Source organism: Cryptomeria japonica, chromosome 5 (assembly GCF_030272615.1).
Source record: "Cryptomeria japonica chromosome 5, Sugi_1.0, whole genome shotgun sequence".
In the NCBI taxonomy this organism is placed as follows: domain Eukaryota; kingdom Viridiplantae; phylum Streptophyta; class Pinopsida; order Cupressales; family Cupressaceae; genus Cryptomeria; species Cryptomeria japonica.
In genome coordinates this window covers 300,159,145-300,169,347 of record NC_081409.1, presented here as the reverse complement: position 1 = coordinate 300,169,347, position 10,203 = coordinate 300,159,145, and the positions used below count along the sequence as shown (strand labels likewise).

Genomic DNA, 10,203 nt, shown 5'->3' with positions numbered 1-10,203 from the left:
TATTTTAATTCTTCATTTCTATTTTATAAAATAAAATAAAATAAAATAAAATTTATTTGAAATAATTTAATTAGTTCTAAGAGATTTCCACAATCCATTATATAATTATCAAGAGATTTCTGGATTTGATTGTGTCAAAGATTTTTGCATCAAAATATTATAATTTAATTAGTTCTAAGAGATTTCCACAATCCATTATATAATTATCAAGAGATTTATGGATTCGATTGTGTCAAAGATTTCTGGTTGCAAAAATCTTCGACACAATCGAATCCAGAAATCTCTTGATAATTATAATTTAATTTATAATTAATTTTATTCTATTAAACTTAAAAATATTATAAAAAATAATTATCTTTTAAGTGTCATTTTAATAAATAAAAATTTAACCATTTACAAATCCCTAAGCTAAGTGAAAAGACTAGATGAACAAAATAAATAGACAAGAATTCTTAAAGATTCGTTAAAAATGGGTATGAAAGGGAGCCGAAATCAAACCTTAAGGCATATGAGACAAACCATAAAACGACGAGCCTTAATAAAACTGACCTTTTGCTTTGTTATGTTAATGAAAACATCTCCTAGGGTTATGTAGTGCAATTGTATATTATTTGTGTCTTATATTCAATGCGCGCAAACACGTCACCAAATATGGATTTGAAGATCAAAAGCAACTACAAGGAACAAGGATAGTGTACGCAACAGTGAGGGCCAGGACGAACGGAAAGGATTGCTCTAATCGTCTTGACCGTTGATTTGTAAAAATAATTGGTTCAATAAATATAAATAATGCCCTGGCCATTATTATTAATATATATTTTCACAAATCAACGCTAAATAGATAGCTGTCACGATTTGGCGGACAGGGTCGACCACCAAATTTAAAAAGATAAGATTCTCTAACCAGCCGTTCATTTCATTCCCAAACGACAACTTAAAAAGATTCTCTACACTTTACCCCTCCCAAAGGAGGACGACTTTACTGTAGCCTGTTTACCTTATAACCTTAATCCCAACTCCAACAAACTATACTAACCACTACACTTATGGACGCCATGTTTTCTCGCCTTCTCTTTCTCATAATCATTCTCTCTTTATTTGCAGGTCAGTCTGACAAATTATCACTTCAAACTTCCCTCATTCTATGTACTCTTATGGTTTTCATTTAAATTGGTTGATTTGCAGGGAGAGGCATCGCAGGCAAGGCTCGGGCGTTCTTTGTTTTCGGAGACTCTTATGCCGACACAGGAAATCGTAATCCATATAATCAAACTGTAAACCGGACATGGAGAAAACCATACGGTTTGACCTGGCCTGGCTATCCCGCAGGCAGATTTTCTTCTGGAAAAATCCAGACAGACTTTTGGGGTAAATCTTCCATCTACTAAAAAAGGGTGAAATTTAAGGTTTTAAGCAGCCCACGGCTTATTTGTCTGTAGCTGTGGTGTGTGCAGGGGATATTTTAGGGCTTCCTGTTCCCATAGCTTATGAGCTGCTGAGAAGTCATGACTGTAAATCAACTGCAAAGAAGATTAGACAAGGAGTGAATTTTGCAGTTGGAGGAAGTGGAATATTTCAAGCCTACGGTTTCATAACAGTAGCACAACAGGTGAAACAGTTTAAAAAACTGATACCAGGAAGTCACGGGTTCGATTCTCGCAAGCTCTCGCGATCTGTAGTTCTTATCTCTGTGGCTGGCAACGACTACGGTGCATTCCTTTCTAGTAGAAACGGCTCCATTGAGGTAATTCAAAATCTGAGACCTCTCTTCGCCTGCAAAAAAAACAGAACATTTATTTTTTGCAACTTTGTGAGTTTAATACAGGGACTGATCGATCTGGTGAAACCTGTGGTAAGCGGGACAATCGACGCTGTGAAAGAGTTGTATGAAAGCGGACTTAGGAATTTTGTGGTGAGTAATATTGGGCCGTTTGGATGCGGGCCTCAGATCGGCAAAACATCCTGTGATTCAAACTACAACGACTTTGTAGCTCTTCATACAAGATTATTGAGAGAGGGCGTAGGAAGCCTTAAATCGGACCTCAAGCAATTGTCCATCATAATTTCAGATTTGGTGTCTGCAATTAATTATATCTTCTCCAGTCCTGCACAATTTGGTACTTCAAAATCTATGCCTTTTTTTATGTGTCCTGTAAATCCTCAAAACCTCTGCCTTTTGAAGAATACGTCTGTTGTTGAAATTGTGTGACAGGTTTTGTGGATTTGTTCGTCCCTTGTTGTGCTGAGAAAGGTGGGGTTGAATTGTGTGGAGAGGTGGACGAAATAGGCGGGGCTTTATTTGCAGTGTGTTCAAACATAGAAGAAAAGTTCTTCTGGGATTCAGTCCATCCAACACAGCGAGGATGGGATGCGATAATGTGGCTGTACAGTCATGGAGCAAATGAAGAGAATAAAACAATCAGTTTTATTGACGGAGCGCCAAACGTTATTGAGTGGATAAATTCCCTTGGATTTGTGGCTTACGATATGTCCACAATGTTATCACCTGAATAAGCTTTTTATAGCCAATTTGTAGATTTTTAAATAAATATCATGTACCTAAGGATTCAACAGCTTTTCTTTTAAACATTTAAGATTCTCTGCAATATAAAAGCAGGAGCCGAATTTTTTGTAATCTTTTTAATTTTTCATGAGAATGAAATCAATAATTTGTTTGGTGCAATAGTGGAACCCTTGGAAACCAGAAGTAAATGTCTTGCCATAAAATATTATAGGTTGCTTTTAATGGTGAAGAACACCTTTGGCATCTGTTTTAATGGTTACTTACAAGATTTTTGTCCTCAGGGATACGCCATTGATATTTTATTCTTGAGTACACCAGACCGGAATTAGTAAATGAAGATACAAATATTATGTGTAAACATTTTATATACAGGTATCATGCGTAAGAGTAAGTGACATTTATAAATAAATAAATATTTGATAGTGATGAGTATTATTTTCATTTTGAAAGTAATATTCTTTTAAAATAAGTTCAAAAATATTTGAACATTACATTTGTCCCTTTTTATGATAATGTTTTAATATAGAATAGTTTATTAAATGATAAGATAAGATTAGGAAATTTAATATATGAATATAATTGAATTTGGTAAATTATAAGTTCAATTAATATAATATTAAATGTAATATATTACATTTGTTGAGTTATAATTCTTAGTTGGTGGGAGTTTAGAAGGAGGAGAGGTCATACATAGATCTATACAATATAGATCAACAAATTAATAATAGGTAGGACATTTAATTGAATATTTTTTATTGATTTTAAATTTAATTTTAAGATATAAAATATATTTAAATAGTTATAAAATAACATGTTTGATTTTATCATTTCTTTTTATTTACCTCAGATTTATTTTTAACTTTTTATAAATTATGATTTGGCCTAATGGATACCCCTCAATCTTTGGCTCTTAGCTGAAGAGGTTCAGTCTATTGACTCGTGTCCCCTATAGGGTGGTAAAAAAATACTTCTTGAAGGCCCTCTCTGAGCTGGCAGCTTGCGGACTTCATGCCCTTGCTGGACTGTAGTGCTCGCAAGTCTGGACCTCTATTAAAAAAATAAATAAATAATGACTCACCAATCTTCACATATCTTGTTCTTCATATTTGTTATTGCTCTTCGAATTGAAATAAAATCATGTTCAAGGCTTCAATTTCAAAATTCAAAATTGGACACCAGATCAATGTAATTTAGGTAAGGGGGTATGCAAACTAAGGATTTATTGAAAATGATGTTGCCTGTGAGTGATGGCAGAGTCCTTGCCTTCACCCTATCCTTCTAGACTTACCACATATGTTTCCCCTCTACAAGGACGAGTAAAGCATATAATCCTTGCATGTGGCAAACTACTTCATGCCCATCTCATTCTCATAGACTTTTCATTATGTTTGTCTAGGGTACCAATCTTATGGATGCGCGGAAACTGTTTGGCAAAATGTCTTACTTAAATGCAGTTTCATTAACTGCAATGATATATTCACAATAGATGTTTGGTGTAAGTTCTGCAGCTCTTTTATGAGGATTCCGTAGCAAAATGTGGCTACGTGGACTGCACTGATTTCGAGATAAGTTAAGAATGGCTATGTAATGAAGCTTTGGAGTTTTTATAGACAAATGCAACTTACATTTGTGAAGCCGAATTTGATCACTTTGGCCACTGTTATCTTTGCATGTGTTACCTTAAATGCTGTGGATTGCGGCAAGGAAACCCTTGGACAAATAGTTAGAAGCAAATATCAATTCGATGTCTTTGTGGAAAATCAACCTATAGAAATGTAATGCAATGAAGCCCACAAAGTGTTTGACAAAATGCTTACCCCAGATGTGATCTTATTTGATGATCTGATTGCCATGGTCAACACTCAGGCAAGAACATACAATGGATGTCACTATAACATCGCCAAGGCTAATTTGTAAAGCTGTAGAATGGGCTTGTATGCCTTAATGGAAAAACATGTTCAAGAGGTCCTCGTAAGCAAAATGTGTGGGAGGCGTGTGTTGCAGGGTGTGGAGCAGATAGCTCAATTTGTTCAACTCAAACATAAATATGCTACCCCAATTCATAAGGCTACTTAATCTTGGGAAGGAGTTTAGTTATTATCTATTAGATTTTGTTAATTCAAATTCTACTTAAAAATTATTTAGTAGATTAATAACGGTTTATTGGTATATCTAATAGGTCAAAAAAAAGTTAGTAATCAGATCAATTGTACAATCTTATTGGTACCAAGAGTACATGATTACTAGGGCATTTATGCATAAGTATTGGATCTATAGTAAAAAATTTGTGGTGGTCAAAGCGAATAGTTAACGAATAATAAGAAATATGTATGGGATGTTAACTTAAACTGACCATTGTTTGACCCTTCTGTGCATTGCGAATCCCACAATGTTCATCATAACTACTCAAAAGACAAAACAATAGCTATGAGTACTTAAGTTGCATAGGAAGACAAAAAAAATTGTCAAAATCTTATGTACCGTTTGTCACGAATCGTTTTATTTAATATTGTGCAATTTAAAGATGTAATGTGATTTTGAAATTTAAAATAGATTACATCATTCATAATCTAGTATGACGAAATATAGTATGCTTTTTACTCCTGCAAATGATATGAAATTCAATATTCTCTTGGTTTTGTCAATACTAATAAAATTTTGAGTGCAAGTAATGCAGGATGAGGTGAAGGAGGTCGAAGGCGAGAACACGAATCAGGTAGAATTGTTTTTAACTGAATGACTTCGATGGAAAAGCGAATCTTTCACACACCACATTAGGATTTATATTTGCATCTTGAAAGATGGATGATTTAAATGATCTTATTGAGTGTTTGTTCAAATTGAAATGATGAATTTGGAATGAGTAGTAGATTGATTTAAATAATTATACATGTGCATCGATTGCATGATGTGAGTGGCGATTGAATTGAATTTAAGTTGCATGAGTAATGGTGAAATATTAAACTTTATGGTTAAAAGAGATAAAATGTGTAGATGATTCGAAAATGAATATCGACCCTAGGTTTTTATGTCCTTCTTGTTCAGATATGTATAATGTATGGAAAAGCGTACTAATAAGTACTTCTGTCAATTGGTCAATAGTATAAAATGTATATGTATATAAGAATTCAATCATATACATATATCAATATCCAATTATAGTGAAATTTGATTTCGTCAAGACTTTTGTTTATAGATATACGTAATCATTTGAGATCAAAAATATATACGCATTATATACATGTGTATATGAATTCTAATGATAATTCGATCATAGACTTATAGATAAGAGTGTAATTATCAAATATGTAATTAGGTTTGAGGAATTAAACTATTTCATGACCATTCGAAATAATGTATTTATAAATATTGTATATGTATTTATGAAATTAAACTATGTAATGAAAATCCGATATATATATATATATATATATATATATATATATATATATATATATATATATATATATATATATATATATATATATATATATATATATATATATATATATATATATTTAATCAAAGAAAGGGTTTATTAAAAACAAAGTTTAATGTTTAATATTAAAGAAGAGTCATTTAATATATAAATATAATATTAAACATATTAATATAAGGTGGTGGGTTAAAAAAGATGGTCGACCGTTTGTAGCCAAAGGAAGAGCCGCTTTGGTCAGTTTGTCAGTAGAACTCCCTCCATCCACGGTGGTCGTTGTCAAAGCCTTTAAACGTAGGTCAAATACTTGGGAGGCAAAGTTGTTAAGGTGGGCGTAGCTTAAGGGAGATACCACCGACTACCAAGTTACTCCCATTTGTAACATAAACAACGTGTAAAACACTCCCACAACCCCTTGGGGTGACTTGGCATGCAACATCACTCTTCGGTGGATAAGCTGAAGTCGACAAATTCCATGCAGCAATCAAGCTCTAACTGAAACGGTTGGAAGTTTTAAACAATAAGACTCGAACTTGCCACGAAACAAGGGTGGTATTTAAATCATAGAACTGCATGGAGATTATAGTTACAACCACATGACAATAGAAATAGTGGAACAGTAAATAAGACCCAGAGGATAGCAACAAACATAGCCAAAGATTAAAATAAATAGCCATATACACACACTCATTCTTTCATTCTTACACACATGAGATTAGAAGAGCGATAATTTTCTTGAAGGGAGGGTTAGAATAGTTTGATAGAGAGGAAGAATAGTTTGATAGAGAGGAAGAATAGTTTGATAATATCGTAGAGATTGAGCGATAGAGAGATAGTTGGACAGAGATAAGAATAGTTGGAGAGAAAGAGAGACTTGCAATCAAGGCGTGGAATCATTTGACGAAGAACGACAAGGTCAAAAGCTTACAATCCACTCTAAGTTTCCAAGAGGTTAGAATCCTTTGTTTATGTTTTATTTCATTTGTTAGATTGGTATAAAATGTGTAGAAATGGAAGTTTAGATAATAGATATGTACGTCCAAATGGGTATCAATTATTAATATCATATTTGAAATGCTTTGTAAACCATTGTGGAATAGAAGAAAAGAATTTAGAGAAAAGATGTTGTTAATATCGTATTTTGCACAAAAATAATTAGTTTTAATTCTATTTTTAGAATGTGTTTGCGTACTTTTGGTTACATATGAGATTAATTTCATACATGTTTAACACCTTCTATTGTATGTACTTTATTTTAGATGAAAGATTGATTTTAAGATTATTGCTTATATAAGTTTATCATTTTCCAAAATATGAAAGATTGTCTTCGATAGATATATTAGACAAGTAATGATTAGTAAGCGACAAAAATGTATCTCTATTTTTGTTTTAAAAGAAAGATTGTATTCTCAATAGAATTTGTGTTTGAGGGAATCAAGCTAAGGTTAAGCTTGAGTTGGAAAAATTTACCTTTCGGGACGGGTGCCGAATGTGGATGTTTTTAGGGAGAATAGTTGTTGTTTCCAACTATTATTTTGTTGTACATGGCATATACTCGGCCGAGTTATTGTTTGAATTATCCGTAGAAAAAGATGGAAATTCCTTATTTATACTCTCTACCGCATCCTAGTATGATAGTAAATGCTTGTTTCTTAGAATGAAATAGGAAAAATGAAAATGCATATATTATCTAGGCATGCACCAGATTCCCTCTTGCTTTCGAATTCTTTGGTTAAACCAATTTGTGCAGGGTCGGGTATTCTTGATTGACCAAGAATTCCAGGGAAGCGTAAGCTTCAAGGTTGGGCGGAAAAAGCGCCTGATTCTTGTTCTCGTCTGCGTTCAAAAGACAAAAGGAAGCCACTCAGACTAAAGATCTATGGATGCATCTTCTTGTATATTCTTAAGGCAATTTGGAAGCCTAAGTAGGAAATAAGAACTTCTTAGTTTTGGATATTGTATTATTCATGTGCATTATTATGATATATTCGATGTTGCTTATATCTTGTATAAAATATGCTTAGAGATTGAAATTTTAAGTTTATTTATGAATAAAGAGTAGTTTAGGGTTAGATCCTAGATTGACGTCTTTACATTTTGGTATCAGAGCCTAGGTTTATAACACTAGGACCTATATGAGTCACTTCTCTAAGATAAATCCAGAAATTAATAGCTTTATGTTTTACAGAAATGGTTTGTACCAAGCAGACAGCTCGAAAGTCAGTAGCAGGGTATGCTCATTACCTAAGGGTTAAAAAGGATCCTCAATCACCTGTTAAGCCGGTTTTGGATGACGCCCCTTTTGAAGCAAAACCAGTCCCAGAAAAGAGTATTGTAATAGGAAAGGACCCTACAAAATGTCATACTGAGAAGAATATCCCTGAAAAAGAAAAAGAGCCCGAGTTGGAATATTCATCTATCAGGCCAATAGTGATCAGTTTTGAGGAATCTGAGGGCTATACCCGTCTAAGTGACACTGAATCGGAAGGATATACCCCATTAAGTCCAAATGAGTCGGAAGAATCCACTCCCCTGACTCCTCTCGATGAGTGATGTAACATGTTACAACACTTCAATAAAATGTCTTTCCTTCTATTACCGAATAAGGATGTAATCCCTTCTACTATAAAATAAAGATGTATTCTCTTCTACTATAAAATAAAGATGTATCCTCTTCTATTATCAATATAGATGTCTTCTATTGTATTTTGAGTTAAAAATTGTGTATTCCTTAATGATATCTATATATATACTTGGAACCTAACTTATATAGTAAATGGGAAAGAAGTAGAATGAAATTATTTGATATTGTTATGTTTTAAATTTATATTGTTTTTCTTAATTATTCAATAGGAGTATTAAACTCTCTAGTTGCTTTATAAGGCTACAAGCTAGGGAATATTATAAAAGTTACGAAAGATGTAACATAGCAAATATGTCTCTTATCGCTAAGAATTATCAATATCTCCCTGTTGCAAAATTAATATATAGAAATGGCCTCAAGAACCACAAAGGCGGGGTCAAGTAATGGGAATGAAAGGTTAGATCAAATTCTTGATCTACTCAATCAGCAAAGTACAAGGATGAATGATCTCGAACAAGAGGTTCGAAGGGTCGGAGAAGTCCGACAGGAAGCCCCAAGGGTTGAGGAGCAACCCGACAACCAAGCCAGAATAGAAGAAGAGTTGGCAAAGGATTTGAAAAGGATAGCCCCGCCAAAGTTTAATGGAAAAACAATTGGCGATGGTGCAAAGGCATGGGTAATTGAAATGGAGAAATATTTTGGTCTCCGTAATATGTCAAATGAAACCAAGGCAGTTTGGGCTGCTTATCAATTGTCTGGTGAAGCTACTACTTGGTGGGACAATGAAAAGTCAGAAAGGAAACTACAACCAAGAGAAATCACTTGGGATTTGTTTTTACAATCCTTCAGGAAAAGGTGGCTTCCACAATTATTCTTCAACAAGAAGATGACAAAATTTCAAAACCTTACTCAAGGTAGTATGTCGGTAACATAGTACTAGGAGAAATTTACTAATCTCCTTAAGTATGTTCTGCAATACTAGATGGATGAAAGGTTCCGCATTCGGAAGTTCATTTTGGGATTAAGAAACCATATAAGAGTGGAGGTGGATATCCATAATCCACTAACTATGGTGGAAGTATTTGAAAAGGCGACTAAGCAAGAGCAGAAGTTACAATAGTTGGGGAACCTCCGAAAGAATGAGAACCACCGACCAAATTTTGGGGATAGAAATTTCCAAAGGAATCACAATAGCAACAATTGGCAGATAAGAAATCTTAAGAGGGGACCCAACACCCAAGAAAAAGGAAGAGCAAATTAGGATGGAAATAAAAAAGCAAACTATAACACCAATGCTCGACAAAATATGGACAAAGGAAGTTCAGGTGGCCATCCTGGTCCTAGGGATGGGTGTTATAATTGTGGAGGGAGTCATTACGCCTCCAATTGTCCACAACGTACCTCAGCACAGAGAGGATCATATCAGCAAGGAGCCCCTCAACATCAGATTCACGTTGTTGCCGACAATCATCAAGCTGATTTCCAAGCCACACCTATCCAAATTACGGGTAAGCTCTTTGGACAAACAATTTCTATTTTAATAGATACGGGAGCTACTGAATGTTTTATTGATCCACAAGTAGTTTCTAAAATATCTGTTAAACCTGGTTATATTTCAAATTCATGGATGGTTCAATATGGAAATAGAGCAGAAAAGAG

At 33.9% G+C, this 10,203-nt stretch overlaps 1 protein-coding gene across 1 annotated transcript; it reads left to right on the top strand.

Annotated features, from left to right (window-relative positions):
- Positions 1-947: 947 nt before the first annotated feature.
- LOC131045760 (GDSL esterase/lipase At5g03610) lies at positions 948-2,635 on the top strand. Its single transcript, XM_057979350.2, has 5 exons — positions 948-1,104; positions 1,186-1,368; positions 1,455-1,744; positions 1,826-2,117; positions 2,213-2,635. Exons 1-5 carry the CDS (start codon positions 1,047-1,049, stop codon positions 2,512-2,514), a joined length of 1,125 nt encoding a protein of 374 aa, XP_057835333.2. The 5' UTR covers positions 948-1,046; the 3' UTR covers positions 2,515-2,635.
- The last annotated feature ends 7,568 nt before the right edge of the window (positions 2,636-10,203 follow it).

What these genes read in the sequence shown, in the direction of transcription:
- LOC131045760 (XM_057979350.2), top strand. Translation starts at nt 1,047, where the DNA reads ATGGACGCCATGTTTTCTCGCCTTCTCTTTCTCATAATCATTCTCTCT. An exon ending in GTAGAAACGGCTCCATTGAG is followed by an intron (nt 1,745 to 1,825) that starts GTAATTCAAAAT and finishes AGTTTAATACAG; the next exon opens with GGACTGATCGATCTGGTGAA. An exon ending in CTCCAGTCCTGCACAATTTG is followed by an intron (nt 2,118 to 2,212) that starts GTACTTCAAAAT and finishes ATTGTGTGACAG; the next exon opens with GTTTTGTGGATTTGTTCGTC.